Here is a 21336-nt window from a genome sequence, read left to right as displayed (position 1 = left end):
AATTAAACAGCAAACATGTCTTCTTTATGCGAGGTAGTCATTATTTGGGCTAATTATTTTATTACTGAGTTAGTCACCGTTTGTCAGACACCGACCATAGGTTGACATTCAGAGCAGGCCATAATGAGAATTTAAAAAAGGTTAACATTCATCTTAAATTAGCAGTCAGTGCGCTTAAGCAAATTGTTAAAAGCAGTTCAGTTATGAGCTTTTCAATGAATCTAATGATGAGAAATTAAACATAAGTTCTTGTTTAACTACATACTTTCAAGTTAGAGGCCACTTTGTTTTTCTTTCTTTCTTTTAAATTTTGTCCAGCTCCCACTGCAGCAGCAAATCAAAACCACAAATTGACATTTCATTTAAGTAACTAAAATGATGTAACATATAAAGTCATTTTATGATCAGATATGCGATAAAATGTTCATAAATTAGATAAAAATACAACTAAGTGGAGATAAAACCAAGCAGTCAAATTTGCCTGATAGTTACCACTGAACCTAAAGCATGAAGGCCGAGTACAATGCAGAAATGTAGGAGAAACTTAGTGCTTTGTGAAGTAGATTTAATATGGTGAGATTTGAAATATGTGCTGTTAGATTTCCCAGTAGACGTAGGCCACTTATTGATAGAGCTATACAGACATTTACGAAACTTTCTGTTTTCATTGTTTGAAGTCGTTTTAACAAGCTGTCAGAGGACGTGAATGTGTTTTCTGTGTGGAGCACAAAGTAAGGGAACGTTACTCTCCCTCCACATGTTGCTGCCTGCACACAGATGAGCCTTTTTCTTATTTACCAAAAGACCAACATGGCAGTTTGGAAAATATTTCTGGTCAATAAAAGCTCTGACAGGTAAAGTATGGAAACTATAAGAGCACTTTCCATCACTATTATAAAAGCAAATGCTCTTTTAAACTGATTATGCTATTTATTTTCACTCATAATTATCACACTGAGAATCTCATAACAGTCGATGTCTGATGGATCTTCTAAATAGCAACAAGAGCCTATTAGAGGAAGTGCGCAATATTGCATAACTGAGAGATTCTCTCAAAACTGACCATAAAGATGAATTGTTTTTCCTAAGAGGAGGCACTCTTTTTGATTTGTTGGATCACAAAACATCACAACAGGCTCATTCTGTTACTGTAGCTCAAACGTTGAGCCTCCACCAGTCACGAAATCAAAATGAGTCCTCAGCCAATAATATGAACCTTACAACATGTCCATAATGCGCTCATCTGTCTCTGAGTGGGTGTTAGAGGGAGAAATTTCCACAAAAATAAAAAAGAGAACCAAACTTGTTTTTTTTTAAATCCCACTAAATGAGCAATCAATATTATTTTTGTATTTGCTATATAGATGTAACCCATTTACAAGCTGCTGTTGAGTGTGAATATCTGTTGATGCTATGGTAAGAATATGGTGTAGAGCATCAAATTTACATTTTAGTAAAATCTTTTCAGAAGTCTGAATTTCTAAATCAAAACTCTAAACATTTACATTGATCAAACAGGGACTGCATGAGGCTACAACAAACAAATCTTTGAAAAAATAGTTTGAGAGTGATGAAACATTTATTCGAAATCTTCCCGTCTCAGTCATGTGAGACCATACACCCGTCTTGCTGGCTGGGTGTATGTGTGGACTTACAGTGAGTATGAAAACAACTCTTTATATGGGATCCAAAATATATATATTTTTAATCACAAGTCAACTGTCAAATAAACTGGTGCAAGGACTTCGAAGAACTACTTAAGAATTAAAACGGATTTAAAAGACTTTGGTTAATAAAGAAAGCTTGATTGTCGCAGTCAGTGTAACAACTTTGAAGCTGCGCTTGTTTAGCTGTGTTTTTCCATTAGACATCTTTAATTAAGAGCCCTACCTTTGGGCCAATTAGACTCATTATTGAGAAAAATGGAAAAGCTGCTTTAAGCCCGGATCCCACCTCCCTGTTGCCCCCGAGCGTCTTTGTTATTTACACAAAATCTGATTATTGTGCACCAGTGTGTTCACACTAAATATGTATTCTGTATGCAGTGTTAACAAATCATCAGCTGTTTAACTCTAGTGATGTGTAGATGTAACAGATAAAGAATAACAGTGCTTTATAAGACACCCACCTGGTCTATCTCCATGAGCTTAGGGAAGGCCCCAGGCCACTCGATGGCCACCTTGACGATGTCTGCCGGCGGCGGCATGGCTGCCGGGAGAGTGTTTGGCGCGCGTCTCGCTGCCTCACACCACTGTCAAACAATTCTAGAGATGGTTCATCCAAATCTGCAAACAGAAAGAGCAGCACGTTGGTCCAGAGGTATGTGGTTATATAAGACACAGTTCAAAGACTTTTCTTTGAGCAGTGAGAAATTGCAGACGTCTTGCTGGCAGTGTCTTACTGCGGGGATGTTTTGTTGTCAGTATTACAGGTTCAAACAGTTGGTCACATAATGAAGATTGAGAGAAACTTCTTCAAAATTAACCTGATATTAACAGGAAACAAAAAAAAACATGAAAGTTGGACACAATTTGGTTAAAAAAAAGGAAAATCTGAACTGGGTTTGAAATGGACGGAACAGTAGCCATCAATAAACCTTTGGATCGACACCGACATCAAAACCTATTAGAAATGTATGAATCAAGTGTAAAAGTTCTGCGCTAGGAAACCAGACAATTTAAATTAAATCCACCTGATGATAAGAATGGGTGACAAAACTGAACTAGATTCATGCAGGAAGCTCGGTAATAGATGCAAAGTGTTTAGTCTATGGCAACTCACTAACGGACATTTATTTAAATATTAGTAGAGATCTAAATTTGTGCGTGAATGTCTATATTTTGAGCCTGTATGCTGTATTATCAGTCCATCTACTCTGAAAAATAACATTTTAAACAGATTCAAATAAACAAATGTGTTTCAATCTCATTGCCCATTATGACAATCTGAAGATGACAGTAATTTTTCTTTGATATGTGAAAGTATATGGAGAGTGCGATCAAAGGCTTTGCATAAAAAGGATTTCCTGAACAAAAGAAAATCAAGAAAACCCTGCAAACTGAAATTTGACAACTACTGTGTTTACCACAAATTAGTTACAGTACATAAAAGATGACCTAGGTGTTTAACAAGTCAAAGTGTGAACGTACTCCAAATCTGCACGTTTACTTAAAAACAATGATGCGCTCACTGGATTCAAACTCACAGCCAGCTAAAAGCCTCTCTGCTCCTGAAGGTAATAAATGCACACACCACAACGCTGAACTCATAATCCAGGGTTCCTAAAACCTGAATTAGGACTCTTGAGAGGGCATAAAGAAGCACGATATGTGAGGGAGGCGCCAGCAACCAGACTGACCTGAAAAACCCAGTGGATTTCCAAGATAAGCCAGTTAGAGGACCAGTGGCGAGAAAAAAAGAAAAGAAAAAAAACCCGGCCAAATCACAGCCACTCTGAAGCACACAAGTGGGGCTTTGTGTGTGTGTGCAGGGGGAGATCTAATGAAACCTACTACTGCTCACAGCTATAAAGTGGAAAAGTGGAAGTTTCATACAGCATATACCATCAATTATTTATTATTTATCCCTGACTGGAAAGCTCGGAACATCCAAGTTTCTGATGAAGAACTTGGTTTACTTTTTAAAAAAAAATCTTAATCCATTATGCATAAAAACTGTCTGGGACAAATTCCTGGGAGAACATCATTGAACAGAACATTTTGAATGTTGATGTACAAATCATGGATGCATGGTTATGCACAGAATGAGTGGGGGAATATGTCCATTCATCACACACAAAACAGAGAAAACCTCTGCACCTGAAGTCACAATTCAACAAAACAAAACACACAGCTCTGTGTAAATATACAATAATTCAAAGAGAGTATACATAATAATAGTTTCCTAGCTTTGTGTGTGAGTCACCCCATAATAATCCACATAACCATAATTCAAGAGGCCGTTGTCATGGCAGCTGCTACATCAATAGCTTGAGCTTTCGGTGTGATTTTCTTTCTAAAACGGGTGACATACGCAAGTCACATCTGCTGCTCAAGGCTCACCACAGAGATATGAAAGAGTTAAACTAATTCAACAGCAGACTGGTTCTGTAATATATGTTAAATACTTCCGGAGACGCTCAGCGTATGGGAAATTTGAAAGATTGCCTTTTTATTTTCTACTATGAACTTGTGCTGACATAAATAATGTTTAATGGTAAATACCAAGGCGCTGACTGCAGCATGATGAAAACAAACAGCTAAATACTGAAAAATATTGGCTGAGACAACAAGTCTTGGATTGGCCATGTCAAAATTCCAGCTTAAGATAATGTGGCTGAAATAAATCAATTCTGAAGAGTGGACCAAAATTCCTTCACGACGACGTAAAAGCGCAACTTCATTAGCATAAACAGATGTTACATTTTTGTTGTGGCTACTTTATAACATAGGGTAAGGTTGATTTAGATAGCTTTTTTGACCAGTAACAAATGAGGACGTAATCTGATTTTTATGTTTACTTGTGCTTTTTTTAATCCTGTCCCAAAAAAAAGGAAAAGAAAAAAAAAACACAAATAAGTTACAAAAAAGCTAAAACAGAAGAGAAAGAATAGATACTTTTCACAGCACTGTACATCCTGTGTTACTGTATGTATTCACTCGTGTGATTTGCCAACTCATCTTCGGCAGACGGAAACATGTTAGTCATCAACATGCAGACAGTCTGTGTCAGGAAAGAGTAAAGACACTGATTGAAACCTAACCCCCGTCACAGCCTGTCGAGACTTAAGCCATGACAGGCCAGCAGACCAGCAGCAGAGTTGGTCTGATGGTCTGATGCTTGGGTCACCACTACGGGCCGCACTGAAATGAATCGACTGCTAGGAATCTGTATTCGGGATTGTAAGGCATTTGAGAAGATGAATCAAAGTAACCAAATAGTATTGTTATTGTATCTCTTAACAGCGCCTGGACAAGTTGGAAATTTCTGGAGAAACACTTTTCTGCTCCTCCCAGTCCAAGCTGTGTCTACTGTATTGTATGAATGAAAAATTAGGTATAGAATACAACACATTTTGCTTCAACACAACTACATGCCACATCGAAGAGTTAATGTTTTGATTTCTATCAAAACAAATGAAAAGCAAAGGAAACCTTCTCATAGAAAAAAAAGGTTAATAAAGCTATAGTTGAAGAACTATAGCTTCTGGATTCATCTAGACTAAATGATGGGTTGTAAATGGATTTTGCAGCAACGTTTCACATTCTAAGCCAGCATTAGAGGAAACACGGCATTGCTACATTGTAAGAATGAACCAGTTTTGGTTTCTTTATCCCATTAAAACTTAACAAGGAACACAAAATAGTTTTTTACTACCCAACAAGCAATTAAAGAAAAACAAAAAAAATCCAGCCCTAGAGATTTGCAGGAGTTTTGCATGTGGCGTCTCCTTCAATATATTAGTGTAGCTGGAGCTACCTTGCAAAGATAGGTAATGGAAAAATTAATGAATTGAAGATTTTCACATGGTTATCACAGCAGAATAGCATTTCTATATGTTAGTGGTTATCTATAACAAGAGTCACTTATACACTACATAGTTTCTTACTATTTGTCAACACTGTACAAGCCGGCATAGACTGGTTACTATTAAAAAGATACAGCAAGATTTTAGAAAGTTAGGTTTCTCATACCAGCCCATCTCTCATCAATAAACACACCAATTTAAAGTCACTTAAATCCTCTTTCATTCCCATTTTAATACTCGATTTGAACTTCAGTATATCATGCTCATCACTTTTAGATAAGTAAATGCATAGAGTTACAGCGATATGATTCACAATTTGTGTAAAAACACAATTCCATTAAATTACCTAATAAAATGGCCATCGAGTTTGTTGCTAGTTGTCAGATACACAAGCAGTCATTGCATGCAGACAAAAGTAGCGATATTCATCTCTGTGAAGGTAATTCAGATTATCTGCTAAGCAGCTGACTATAAACTAGTCACTTGAGCAGATTGAACAATAAACAAACTAAATCAGCTTGTTATCCTGTCCAGAATGACAAATAGATATTATGTTTTGTGCAATAAGATCTTAACTACAAACAAAAAATTAAGTTGGCCTGTATTCTTTTTTGTTTAAGTCAGTTTATCAAGCTTAAAATAACAACACACACATGTTACAAATGTGATTATTATTCATGTAATAGTCACTAGTAGTAACGGTTCTTTTTTTCTACTTATAAAAAATATAGAACCAAGCAACTTTATTCAATTCTGTGAGGATTATATACTGTGTATTTTAGCTGCTACAGAAAAAAAACAACAGAGATCCCAGATTTCTAAGAGTATTTTGCCTACCACAACATCACAGAGTACATCTTGTCCTCTATGCAACCACAAAAAGTCAAGTTCTCACCAAGTCCCTCTAATGGACGGAAACTTTGTCTGTGCACTCAGTAGTTCTCATTTGGATGACGAACGTCAGTACAAATGCAGAACTAAAACTGGAACCCTTTTATATAGCTATTTTTTAATGAAATTTTTGAAGATGAAAAAAAAAATGTAATCAATTTATGGAGAAATACATGATGTCCTGCGGCTATTTACTGATCAACAGCAATGACTGAAAATAAGACATTATCAAAAGATGCAAGGTCATTGTTTCTTTATCAGAGAAAAATATTTTCACCTGCAGCGCTCTAGTTTTTTTCTTCTTCTCTGCAATGCATTGTGGGCAGATGCATAAACTGTCGAGAACGACCCCGCTGTCTGCGGCACAGAAATAAACATGACTTCTATTTGTACTTTTCAGTTCAAACCAGAAAGAAATGTACATCACAGTAAAACAAGAAATATATGGATGTGCAGCATTATGGTTTTTTTTTTTCTTTATCTTTGTTCCATTTAACAGCAGACGTTTTTAACTGTCATTTAAATACCGGTGGGTCTCCTCGGATCTTATCGAAATTGATCATTTGCATGCAACTGATGAGGGGAGGTTTGTTAGTCTGTTCTCTCCAAAATAAGAGGCTCTCCTCCTGACAAGAGTACTGCAATGCAGCCTGAAGGCTGGCTCCAATAAAAACACTGAGGTTATGCTTTGTGTGTATGAGTATATTATTTCAAGCATCTTGTCATCTAACAGTGACTTCAGATGACGCAAACACGGTTACCCTCTGGAATTATTGGCTGGAAAGACACACAAACATGCAGGAACACACACACCAACCTCAGTGCTGGCAGTCGGGGCACATCTCTTTAAAAAACAGGCTTAAATCTAATTTAGAGACAAAGCAGTGCAACACACCACCACACCATGAGCAGCTTTAGAAGAAAGCCTCGTCTGATTAGCATGTTCTTTTTTCCTTCCCTCTACCGCTCCTGAAAACAACTTCAAAGCAACAAGATTCAGGATTTTGTTGGTTTTTTTTGCGTGTTTGACCGTGTATTTACAGGCCTACGGAACTGTGTGTCAATTCCCATTGTGTCACTCCGACATCTCATCACAGCCGCTTCATTGTAAATGGAGGTTTGATACTGAGCTATCTCTGCTGTCAGAGCTCATCACGTCTGAGCAGGTTGATTTATTCCAACCTCGTTTAGTCGACCCTGAACTAGTGAAAATTTATTTTCTGCTCCGCCGGAAGGTCAAAAAAGCTCCCAGAGAGAAACATCTCCCTGTTTTTATTTGCTGCAGAGAACTCTGGCTGTCAGGACTCGGCTCAACTTCCCTGCACCCATTTGTCCATTGAGTTTGTTTTCTCACATTTGATGACTTGTGTCCCACCGTCCTCCTCTGGATTTCTCTCTGAGTGATACTGTTGTGCAAAGTTTGACCATGCAGAACTTTATCCAGGAATTAGAAAAGATGTTTAGATTCTCCTATGTCATTTCCTTTGAAAATGTCTCATTGTACCACAAGAGTACATCTATTGAAATGTGCTAGAATAAATATATATATATATATATATATAGCACATGTATATCTCAAAAGAATATTCTTGGAAAGTTATTTCAGAAACTTAATTCAGAAAATAAAACTCATGAATTATTAGCTGCACACAGAGTGATATATTTTAAGTGTTTATTTAGATTAATGTGGAATATTACACCTAGCCATAACTTCCCGATTTTCAGAAAATCAAAAATATTTAAAAAGTGATTTGAAATGGTTGAAAAAAGTGTGATTGGATCAAGAGGTTCAAAGCACAAGCATCAATAAATAGTGCAGTGAAAGGGAACGAGCAAAAGGAAGAACAGATGAGAGATGACCACAGACTGGTTGGGCAGAACTTGGTTTCCCCTTAATAATTCATGCAGTGTTATGTGAGGGTCACCTCATCTGTAGAGGGGTAGAGAAGGAAAGAAAAAAAAAAGAGAGGATATGGCTGAGAAACTCAAAGAAACATGAAAGTAAGAGGTAATAAAGCTTAAAGGAGGTAGACGCTGATAGAACACGGCATTCAGCGTAAATGAAAGTAAAACAACAAAAGGCTGCAATGCAAGAGGTGGAAATGCAGCAAATGATATTGCAAAACAAAAACACACAAAGAAAAATGAATATGAAAACAGAACACCAACATTAATGGGGCAAAAACTAGAATGCGTATTTTGGATATCAAAACTTGATTTTAAAAAAAACTGAAATCTTTCATGTTATATAACAGAATTACTGCAGTTTTTTCCCACGGAATTCACAATGAAGAGAAAATGTGTGAGAGCTGCCAATTTATCCAATGGTCTTTGAAGAGGAGCCGTGATGCTGCGAGGGAACATTGGGCAGCAGTTTGACCTTTCACCCCACCCGCCTCTTGGTCTCGATGAAGAACCGAAAGACTCAGTTAACAGGCATTTATTAAGTGTCATCCTTTTTTTTTTCCATGCACCATGCAGATTATGTAGAAATAGGTAGAAATTATAGATGACCTGAGGTTGACCTGCAATATTTCTGACATTTAAGCTACCGTGGTCTGAGAGACGGGATGCAGGCAAAACCACTGATTCCTGCTTAAATGTAGTCTCCATTAAAAACTCAAGGTCTTGTTTTAACTATACAATAGAATATTTAAAAAAAAACAAAATAACTGTTAAACTGTCTTAAGTTTTGTTTACATTTTAATCTGCAATTTAAAAAATAAAGACATGTACATAGGCCTGTCACGATAGCAAATTTTGCTCAACGATTAATTGTCTCAAAAATTATTGTGATAAATGATAATATTGTTTGAAGACCTTTTTACACTGATTTAATGGAAATGACGTAATAATGCATGTGATTTCCTGCCAAAGATAGATACACTTTGCTTTCAAAAGAATATTTAACACTGGAACTGATAAACAAAATAAACAAAACAACCAAAACAACCAAAAACAAAAATAAAATGGATTCTCAGTCTCCATTAACAAAAAACACACTTGGAAAAAAAAAACTAAACAACATAAAGCCAAAGTGGAAATAAATACTGCATTCAACCTAAAGACTGCAGATTATGAAGTCTGTATATTATGTTACCCTTCAGTAATAATTAGATTTATATAGAGAAGACGGGCACATCGACTACCTGATGCAATAGTTCACACTACGTGATTTTTGCTCCTATTTTTCCCTTTACAACAATCTTAGATCGTTGGTCTTTCTAAGATTGTGTGGTGTGTTACGGTAGATCGTCAACCGATCTAAATCAGGGATTTTCCCCGACTGGGAGCTTTAACGCAGCCTGTTGAATGTGACAGGTAGCCAATCAGAAAGCGCGGATTCTCCTCCGCGCTTTCTGAGGGGAAATTACGGAGGGGAATCCCAAACAGCTGAAACGGCGCAACCCGAAGTCCAGCGGACATTGGAGATGATATGTGGAAACAACATTAATGTTTATTCAACATGCAAAGAATATAGAAATGACAAGGGGAGGAGTTGGAGCGAAATTGCTACCGCAGTTGATAAACCCGGTAACTTTTCAGCTGTTCTTCGTTAACGTGACGTAAATAGGTTCTAATGATTTTCATTCAGTCAGGACTTTACGCTGACACTAGCCACATGCATTGCAAGTAGATTGTAGTAAAGCATTGATTAATACCTGGTTTTAAAATTAGTTCACTGAACTTGCAGCCATTATTTTGTGCCCATTGTTGGACACCACACGGCAGGACCGAACCCGATCGAACCGTCATACCTAGGATTTCTGTCGGCTAGTGTGTGGTCTATCGTGTAGTGTGCGCTGGGCTTTACACTGAGGAAATGAGGAAGGAGGGTCAGTTGAGAGCACCGGAGTTGAGCCTTTTTTCATTTGGTGTCATCAACAGAAAGAGAAAAAGGCTGGAAGAGACGATAATGCCGATAATTAAAATGACGTCGATAGTTTTAATTTATCGCACGATTAATTGATTTACCGTTTATCGCGACAGGCCTACATGTACATGTTCAGTGTCAATGATTTTCTTTAATGACACAAGGTGTAGATAAGTATTGACAAATTTTAGTCCATTTCAAAGTGCCTAACATTTCTAAATTACATTTAAACTAGATTAAAAGCAAATTTTAAATAAAATAAATGACATGTTTTTATATAATTGTAACATTTTCACAGGTTTTACTAATTAATTAAAAACTGGGGTGCACCAATTGCAATTTTCTGGCCGATCACCGATTAGTGATCTTTTAAAAAGCTTAACCTGCCGACTCCGATTTTGGCCGATACCACAATATAGCAAGAAAGTTGTTGAGTTGTCAACAGTGGGGTCACCATTGTTAATTGTAAAATCTGCAAACTTGGTGGGCCGGTCTGTCAGTCAAACCTTTCTCACCGAAGAGCAAAGGAGGACAGTTGTTGATTCTTAGAGCTTTGCCAAACTAGATCAGATCGGTGGATAAGATCGGCTTCATATGTAAAAATCGGCCGATCTCCCAAAATTAAGGAAATCAGCACCGATAAATTGGTGCACCCCTTATTAAAGGCCCTCCAAAAAATACCCTTAATTTTAGTTAAAAAACAAAAGAAAAAAACAGTTCAGTTGTGAGATTATACTGCACATTAAAAAAAGATTTAAAATGTGCCTGTTTTACACTCTATACAGAAGTTTTATACTTTAAGTATTCGACTTTCAAAGGTAATATGGCCTAAAGCCTGTTCTTACTGCTTGAGTTCTTACATTAATATCATTATGATTCTGCTGTTTATGACAACTGCAGATAAAAGCAGCAGAAACCATAGCTGTCTAATGCAGTCTATTTAATAAAGGTTTCTTTTTTTCTTTTTCTTTTTTGAACAAACACTGTTAATGTTCACGTAGGGCACAGTCTCTCTGTTTTTGAGCTGGGTAGGTTTCAAAAGAGTGCCCTCTAGCTCTGCATCTGATGCCTCTGCAAGGGCCCAGCTTGCTGCAGGGCTCCGCGCTTGTTTGCTCCATCCTTTATGTGCAAACTGAGACAAAAGGTCACAGACTCTGTGCATGAGGGCTGAGAGCTACACTTGCTTTGATCTTGACACCTTACAACATCTGCACACACACATTACACATGGGGTGATTATGTTGCACTTTGTGTGTTTGTATAACACACCCTTTGGCTCCTGTATGGCAGAACAAAGGTTTGCAACTTGTTATTGTAATTTTGATTCTACATGAGCAAGAGTTATTACTTGAACCAGAAGAGGCCTAAACAGTTTCGTGGTCTCACTCAAAGCAATACAAAGTCATTTGCTTTCCTGATCGTGGCATAAAATTAGATTTAAAATGATCTAGATGAAGAAACAGTTTTATTAAAATACAAAATTCGTTCCATCGTGCATCACCAATGCAATCTGTATCTTGCATATAATGATGTACATATCTTTAGACTTTGGCCCTCTCTTCATTATAAGCTTACAGACACATGCTTTGGTTTTGCTTTTTGATTGCATTTTAAGATTCGGTGCTACACTTGAGATTACTGTCCTTTTGCTGGGCCTACTTTCTGCAGATTGTCAGGCAGATGGCCTCATGCTTATTAAAGCTTCTCTATTCACAAACAAGCACAGAAAGATATTATTCAACTTTTCAAAAGAAACACTTTCAAGAAATGTTATAGTTTATCCAGATGCTACTTTGAATGTTTTCTTTCATAAAAATGGCTTCTTTCACTACAGAATGACAATCGCTAATGTGATTGTTAGCACATTTTTTTTAGCCCTTTCTATACTGAAGATGTCAGCAGTGACTTTAGAGAAGCAACAGCTGCCTCTTCCAGGTCATTATTGATGTGTTACCTCCTTGCTAACACACACCTGAAGTCGTGCAGGCTGCTAACAGCCGAAGCTTCTGCTGACATAAATCTGCTCACACTTCATGACCAGTTAATCAAGTTCATTAGTCTATCCTCACCTTGCTGCTGCTTCACCCCTAATCCTGGAGGGATGTTTGTCACACACACACACACTGCAGATGAATTTAGCTACATAAATAATAACTGAATCAAAGAGATGGTGCTGACTCTGAATGTTTAGGGCTTGGACACTACCAATATTTAAAAATATACAGTAACTATCTATGATATTTAAGGACACGTTTTAAATTTATACATAGATGGATTTATCAGAGGTCAAAAACACTGAAGGACTTGTCACAAGGCCTGCAGTCAGAAAAAATCCCCCCAAACCAGCAATGACGTCAAAAAATCTCCCACAACATAGTAATTGTAGCACTTTGTGTGACAGCATAGAGCAAAGATACATTTGGCCACATTTATCACAGTCAGGATAAATGAAGTTTATCACAACTGGCAGCGGGTTTTAAAGTTAGCACTCAGTTGGTCTGCATCGCTTTCTGAGATATTTTGTCTTTAAAAAAAAGCACAACATGCATGGTAGGTGTTTGGTTTGTGCTGTGAGCAAAAACATTTTAGAGATGGAGGTTTTGTTAGATTGTTACAGGAAGCGAGGAGAAACAAGGAAGGCTAGCTTGAAAACAGAAAATTGCTTTTGTTCCCACTCTCAATCGGGGGTTGCCAGCCATTATATTTGCTTTTTAATCCAAAAAAAAAAATCTTGTGATAGGAGTTGTAATTTATTATGATAACGATTAACCAGTTCTTACCATTTGTGAACCACAACAAACTATTTGGGTTAGTGGGGTTCTGACTGTATGTCACTGCATACATTTTACTTCTAATTTTAACTAATTGTGAAAAAATGTTCACTGTATGCCAGTCATCCTGTCTGAACATCTGGCTGCAGTGAGACATGTGAGAACTGACATTGTTGCAAAAATATTAATGCCAAAGCAGAGCAGAGAGCTAAGAGTAAAAAAAAAACAGCTGCTTGAAAATGTAAAATAAATTAGTTAGCATTTAAATAAATGAGGTATTGTCTTTCCTACTTGGTTCAAAGTTGTAGTTCTTCCCTGCTAACATTTACAATAAAAAAAATGGGGGGGAAAGGATCAGCAAAAACAGCTATAAATACAGACAGAAGACAAAGGGGAAAAAGGTGAAGTCTGGGGTCATACTTTAAGAGTGTGGCATTCAATCAAAAGAGGAAGTACAATCCTCCGAGACAAAAACATATGACTGCCAACAGTTTTAAAAATACTGGAGCTTGACTAGTTCCTCCCAAATAACATTGTAGCGGATGGATTACATCTTCAAATATTTGGAGTTTAAACAAGAAAGACTACAACATCTTGGTGACTTTTGCTGCTGAGTCTCTTTGTCACAAACCAAACCCAATTCTCACAACACCACCACAGCCAGGATATCCTGTCAAACGACTCTTCCACCAGCATGTAGCAACTCCAGCAACGCAGTCAGTGGAGCTCTTGCTAAAATCTCGACCACAGGAGGTGACATAAAGCAGCTGTAGTGCTGCTCTGCGGGCAACACACCGGGCTAAATCTACGGTATACCTCCAACACGTAAGGTGAAAGAGAGACGGAACAAGCCGCTGAGCAAGGGACAAGCAAACCCTAAGTGCTCTGATGTGATCAGGGAAAGCAAGCAGATTGAGATAAACAAGTGAGTCAGAATCAATTAGAGGTCCTTGGATGACGTTCTGCAAAACCCAGTTAATCACAACATTGGAAGCTATAAAAAATAAGAGGTAGGAAAAAAAGACTACACTTGCCAAAAGTGGAAAAAATGTCGGGCAAAAATAAGGGCCACAGGAAAACATGCAATCCATAAAGAGCATTTGTGGGGATCCTCATATTGCCTAGTAATTACTTTCCAATAAGTATGGCCTTTTTCTCCCAAACCACATTCAGAGTGTTTCCGTCCTTCAAATCATGATACCTCAAAAGCTCAAACCTCTAAAATCTCATGTCTCTTTGATTCAAAAGGCTTCTACACTTAATATATAGATAACATTTGAACTGGGTCAGTCAAAGAGCATATAAACTGCACTTAGAGATTATAGCTACTGCAGAATATGCATCCAAATGTAACATTTGTTTCCAATGATAGCACTGTTGAAGAAAGTAGATCAAACACAACCACCACACCCTGAGGCCTACTGCATCCTGTGTTGCGTGGAGAAAACACACAGCGAAGATGTGAAAACTTACCCCCCCCAAAAAAAACTTGACAGCCAACAGGACAGTGAGTCTTCCTCAAAACTCAACCTGCTTCTCAAAGATGTGACAGCTTTGCGACAGAAAATAAAGAAAAGCTGCTTCCTCTAAGCAACTTCAGACGGACGGAGAGCTTTCAGCATCACAAGCCAAAGGCGAGAGCTCCACAATGGTTTGTGCAGTGCTTCGGGTAGAGGAAAAGAGCAACCGAGAGGGTTCTGAGAGACACAGAAGGAGGAAGTAGGCGTTTGTTGAGAAAGAGGAAACAGGTTTGTTGGTGAAAAGGCGCCAAAGTTTAAAGAAGAAGTGACATAAAGTAGATGCTGACAAAGTTCTTCTTCATGTGTATTAATAAACACCAACATCTCAAGAAAAAGAAAAGAGAAATTTAAGTCCTTGTGAAATGTAATGTGCATGCAGGTCTTTTTGGCAAAACACGCCTTTCTATGAAGATTTTGTTCATGCATTATTGTTCACAGTTCGCACATCCACCACACCAGAGTCTGAGAAGTTTAAAACTTTCTGGTTCAGATATATGGAGAAATTTTTCTGCCGTAATCCGAGAGCACACATTTTGAGTCTGAAAGCGAGATTTCATGTCTTTTGTTGTCAAAACTTTGAATACTTTTGCTTACAAAAGACATGGAATCCTGCTTTCAGAGTGAAAATGTGTGCTCTTGGATTATGGCAGAAAAATACCTCCGTACAGATAGTTGTATTCTGTCACTGTGGTCACTTTTACTCCGAGTCAAAACTGACAGCCATTTCAGACTCAGTGCCCAGCTTTTCCTCTGTGAACGAGATGAAGAGAAAAAAAACAGATGTTTACTCCACCCAGGATGAGGTCAGCTTTGGTTCCTGCAAGCCCCAAAAATGCAAACATTCAAGATATTTGCTTCCAACTTACATTCCCAGAGAGAATCTTTTCTTCTTCCACTCCAGCAACACCAGTAAAAACATACAAGCCAGAGGAAGAAAATTATATCCCCTCTAAGGTTTTGAGTCAAGTGAAAAAATATGAGAAAGCAAACAGGGGGTACAGAGTGTATGGCTGCAGTGCAGTCAGTAATTTAGGCAAAAGAAAACTTAAATGTTATTATGACCTTAGAAAATAAGGCTAGCTACCCCAGCACATAGCAAGATAACAAATTAACCACATTTATTTAAACAAGTTATATTTGCAACAGCTGGGAAGCATAGTGATTATGTTATAAATGTTTGCTTAATTTTTTTGTGTAGATAACATTCAGCCAAGGGTATTATGTTGTGAGAATCACTTTAAGTCCTGACCACGGTAACACAAACATTATGGAAAGTGGATATTCTCTGCACTGTTTCACTTCTCATCCACATATAAACAGTGGAAAAAAGAGATGTTCAAAAATGTTTCATGAAATTGCACCCATTTCATTTAATTGTCTCGCTGTGATTTTGCCATTCAAGCATGAACTAGAAAGCATATTTTTACCAAAGTCGCACCTCAGTATAGGTTGAGAGGGTTTAGCATTGCAAGAAAACCGTACGGAAAAAAGTGAAACTGCAGTAGTTTTGGATGATTCCTTGACAGAACTGTCTTGCTTTGTGTTAAGTTGTGCAACTACCTTTTTTATACATGCATTCTCATCTTCACAGAGGTATTAATTCCCACTGGGAACAAAACTCAACAATGGTGTAGACTAGGCCAATGTCTTTGATTTTCTTTTAAATATCCTGCCTACACCTCTCCTCACTCTCATTTGCCTTAAAAAACAACAACAATTTGCTAGTAAATTGATGTTCCAACCCTCTCAAAGCTGTCACCCACCCTGCTTTGACCACAGTCAAACTCTAAATTACTGTGCTGAACTGCCTTAATCAGCCCCGTAAACATGTCACCTTGGCGTTAACGTCTCACCACTTACTGGTGACTGGTACCTATACATGTCTAATTCTGCCCCTTTATTCAACCTGAACAAAGAGCCTGAGCCTGTGAATTCAACCCAAGAGACCAGTGGATCATCTACCTTAAAAGCCACATGACAACATTGTGGCCATAAAGCCAGAATGTTTTCCCTCTGAACCCCCTCTTTAAGACGCTGACCACTCAACTCGTCCACTTTCCACTAACTTACAAACATAGTGATTTTCTGGACTTAAAGACAAATTAATTAAAAAAAAAAGTCACATTCACTCAGTGATAAACACAGAATTGTAAACATTTCTACACTCGTATGACTGTAAGCAAGATGGTGTTAATTGCCCATTCCCATATATTGAAGGGGGCTGTAAACAAACTCGTAACCTCTCAATAGGGTGAAGCAGCCCCTTTGGCTAAAAGGTAGTTCAACTGGTATCATTTCACACCTTCTTGGCTATGTTAATACCTCCCTTTGATGGCTAGGAGACATATGAGCAGTTTGCACCACCCATCCCCCTCCCCCACCTCCCCTTAGTTCCTCACAGTGATGAAGGAGTTTCAAGCCTGACTTAAAAGTGTCACAAAACACAAACGCTCTCCATGTGTCTGGGATTTAATGCGAGCTACTCAGCCTCGTAGGTGTGCTGTGTGTCATAGCTTTGTTCATAAAGGCTCATTATTTTACTGTGTAAAATAGTGTCACAGCACAAGGACTATTCATTAGTCATCGGAGCCTCAGTTAAACGGTGCCTTGTTTGTTTGCCGTCGTTTACTCCTGGAGGCTGAGTCAGGGTTTAGGTGTTTTTTGTTGTTTTGTTTTTTTTACACAGTCCTCACCGTTGTTCAAAAAGGTTCAAAAATGAAAAAAAAACTGTCCATTTGGGATGCTGGTCATTTTTGGTCACTTATTATCCATCTCTATGTGTTTTTTTTTCTTCTTAAAAAAAAATTACCAGCAGGGGACTACAGGTGAAAATTTAGAGCTATAATCTGGTACAGCACATCTCTCTTCTTGCAGTTAAAGTCTATTGTACATTGTTTTCAATAAATAAATTAATTGTAAAACTGTGTTATTTGGTACTTGTGGCATTTTGGTAATTTCATAAAGAAGCTTTTTGTAGGAAACCAAGCCTATTATTTAATATAATTTCCTGCCTTTACTCAAAGGCTACAATGCAGAAATGACACCCTAATACTGTATCTTCAAGCAGGTAGATGTTTTGTCATATTGTGGTAAGTCAGCATTGGACATGCATAGAAACAAAGAAAAAAATCTCCTAAATAATTACCTTAGCTACAGCTTTAGCCTGCCTAACATATAATATCCTTTCGATGGAGATTGGCTAGAACATGTTAGACAGGAATCCTGTTCAAATTAAGCAATTAAGAACTACAATGTAAAAAACAAAAAATGAATCCCACAGAAATAGCAAATTAAAATAGGTTGTAGTGGACTGAAGATATGTAAAAATGTTATTTAAAGATTTAAGAAATGGGAATTTAATACAGATTTTCCCAAATTTATATGAACATGCGCAACGTTCAATCGCAGAAATTTGCAGTCAAAGACTCAAAGGAGTTATTAGGAAATAAGATTTCAGAAATTCTAAATCATTTGGCATGATTGAATTTCAGTTTTTGAATTGTGCATCTTACATGATTTTGATGCCACCTGTCTAGTTCCCAATCACTGTAAATTCAATGTTTGCGCAGCTGCAAAAACAAAACAAACAAACATAATTCTGCATGGATGCAATGAGGATTAGCCATATTTTCTGCCGATTAGGCAATGCGACTTGAATAATAATTTTTCTCATACTGAGAGCACCTGAGCCTTAAACGTTGCCTGCATAATAATAATAATAAACAATTTATCGTCACAGACCGGAAAATACAACCCGAGTAAGAACCAAAAATAATTATCTGTAATTTTTTGTTTGTCTCACCGGCGAGAAGCCATTATCAGGGAGCTGTGGCTCTGCCTGCAGCCTGCATTATGAAGCTCGTTTGTAATGTTGGTATTTCAGGAATGCAAGCTTATGGTTGCACTCACCCCTAAATGGCTCTGGATGACGGTGGCAGCGTAGAGAAGAAAACATAAAAGCGTGTCTGAAAAAATATGTCAAATAGAAACTGACATCAGCCGGTTTATTATGGGTTGGGTTTTGTAACTGCATTTTCCTAATTTACAAGTTTTCTTTTCTTTTTCTTTTTACATTAAATGAATCAGTACATTTGCACAATTTGCTTAAATTATATGGTTTCTGGAAAAGACCTCAGGGGATTATCTATTATTTAACATAACTAATTGTATTCTATTTAGGAATTTAACCTTTAATCACCATTTCAGTAACATACAAACATAAGATGACTGTAGTTCATATGGTAACTGCAAAAATATAGAAAAACAGAAGAAAGGAGCCCTTTTTGTTTCCAAATTGCTCATTAAACTATACACATCTCCACTGAACTCAGAACTTGTACACGTGAACAAATGTTAAAAACCATGAATCCTTTTTCTTTTCTCAGATTTTTGGTGCATCACATAAAATCCCAATAAATAAATAGAAATTTGGTGTTGTAAAATAACAAATAGTGAAAAGATTTAAGGAGTATGGATACTTTGCTTCTTCCATGGCACTCTAGCTGGTCTTGTCCTAGACAGGCATCGAAAACTTACTCTGGTCTGGCAAATTACACCAAATACAATGCTATTTAAGACAGTGTCAGCATTAGCAACATAGTTTTATTCCTTTATTTCCTTTACAAAAGTTGAGCAAAGCATTTTCCAAATTTTACCTTTCATTTGACGTTAGCAGCCAGAGTGTGAAATGGAGAGCAAAGAGCCAGTAACAACAGGCACCAAACTGCTAGCTTCAGCACCTACTTAATTGGACCAAACACTCCTGGGTGTACCATGCGGCATGAAATGTCAGGCACAATGTTTTACCAGAGTCTTACTGCCCACCGTTTGTTTAAATGTCCTCCTATTATCCTAAAATAATAACTGGAATGTGTTCACATGGGCTTGTGTGGTGGTGACATCCAACTTATCTAACAGTGCAATTACCAGAAAACAGGTTTTATGAAAAATGCGTTAACATTGTGCAAATGGAATAGACAAAATGCAAAACATCACCTTCCAGAACCAGGATCTCAACCAGTTATGCAGTCACTTTTTTATAGATGCAATGCTTGATCTTTTAAATACCTACTGGATACCATCACCGGGTGCTTTATACCTGCATTTCCTGGTTTTGCCATTTCAAAGGGAGTTAATTACCTGTAAATTACATGCTCACTGCCACAGTCAGCTTCACTTAGTTCAGTCACCTAGACATTTTCATTTTCTTGATTCTGCGTCTGTAATATGAGGGAAAAGCTGAAAACTAATATGGAAATTATGCAAATGTGAAGGCAGAAGGAAATGATGGAAGTCAATGTCTATAATTCAGAGAGGGAGTCATTAATGTCAACGTAAACTAACTAACATCAATTATAATCACACGCTCGAGTGAGCGAGCAAGATGGAAATATCAAGCTGTACTTCCCCTGTTAAAAAAAAACAAACAATTACTGTCATATCAATAATTATATTACCTATTTGGTTGTATTTAAATGTATTGCATACATATATGGTAATATTTCTTTAAAAAAAAAAAGATGAAAACAACTTGTTGCTGCAACCAACTTCTCATATTATACCTGTAATGTTTTATAATTACTTGGACTTCAAATAATTGCTTTTCTATTCAAAATGGATAAATTAGATGATGTTTGACTTCTTTGGCTACTGTGTGAATACCATAAAACTGTGCTTTCGCCAGCCTGTCCTACCGTGTTGCAATTGGTTTCAATGCAAATCTTTCGTATGGAGCAGGAAAAACAATGTTGTATGCTAATCTCTGCAGCAGATTTTCCAACTAGTTATAGGGCATTGTGGAAAGAAATCAACAACTGGTGGTCAGTCATGTTGTAAAAGGAATGCCTCATTTCATAGCAGAAAATGTTAACCACCTTTGTGACTTCAAATGAAAAGTCAAGAAACCTCAACATGCCGATGACGTGATGTGAATGGTTAACCAAATAAGGAAAACACATTAGCACACAAACACCAAACCTCGGACCTTGTAAACCAAACAATGTTTTTGGTGTTTCTACTGTTGCGACATTCAAATATTTCTAACAGGGGGAGAAAAAAAAGAATAAAAGGTTTTCTTTTTCCTCTGCTGAAAATGATCAGCACATAGCAAAGCTACACATTATTTTATGCTGTATACAATATTTTACTTTAAATTATCTAATACTATTTTGACTACTTTTAAAATGTTTTTTTGACAACCAATAATTAAACCCAAAGGTTTTAATGTCAAACCTCAAGCAAGAGATTACAAACAGGTATTTTGTTTTCCAACCCAAAAGAAAAAGAAAAAAAAATATAAGCACCTCCACTTTCAACTCCCCAAATCTATAAAGCTTTCCTACTTTACCCTCACGATAAATAATAGAAACATTAATGTCCAAGGTTAGGGCTGAGACTGAGGAGTAAGGTTTGACCCATAAAGTCTAAAAGAATAAATATTATTTGAGTAAACGGCTAGACAATTGCAGTGGCCAAATGCAACCATCTGGACAGATCCTAAAGCATTTCTCATGAATGAACAATGTCCAACTGTGTCATTATCCATCACTGATTCATCTCTGCGCAGGATCATTTCAGATATCTTAAGAGCTTATAAAACATAATCCGCAACATTGTACCAAAAGCGAATATTTAAATCCCTGTCCACTTCCAGTGCGCATAATTCAAGAGCATTGCGTAAGGTAACTATTATACATGTTGTTTTTCCTCTATTCCCCTGCTAACAGAAAAACAATAGGCCATGTGCTCTGTTCA

The 21336-nt window shown here is 37.2% G+C and overlaps 1 protein-coding gene across 7 annotated transcripts in view; it reads right to left on the bottom strand.

Moving 5' to 3' along the window:
- The window catches only part of elmo1 (engulfment and cell motility 1), a 101995-nt gene that overhangs the window by 56872 nt on the left and 23787 nt on the right, over window positions 1–21336 (bottom strand). For 4 of the 7 annotated variants that reach the window (XM_023345016.1, XM_023345020.1, XM_005797313.3 and 1 more), the window contains exon 2: window positions 2129–2285. In XM_023345016.1, coding sequence (XP_023200784.1) covers window positions 2129–2206 — 78 coding nt within the window. In that variant the 5' untranslated portion in view covers window positions 2207–2285. Of the gene's footprint in view, window positions 1–2128; window positions 2286–14536; window positions 14739–21336 lie in introns of those variants that run through there. The other 3 variants (XM_023345019.1, XM_023345021.1, XM_023345017.1) reach the window with 2 other exon arrangements.

This window comes from Xiphophorus maculatus, chromosome 13 (genome assembly GCF_002775205.1).
Source record: "Xiphophorus maculatus strain JP 163 A chromosome 13, X_maculatus-5.0-male, whole genome shotgun sequence".
NCBI lineage: Eukaryota > Metazoa > Chordata > Actinopteri > Cyprinodontiformes > Poeciliidae > Xiphophorus > Xiphophorus maculatus.
This window is presented reverse-complemented; position numbering and strand designations above follow the sequence as displayed.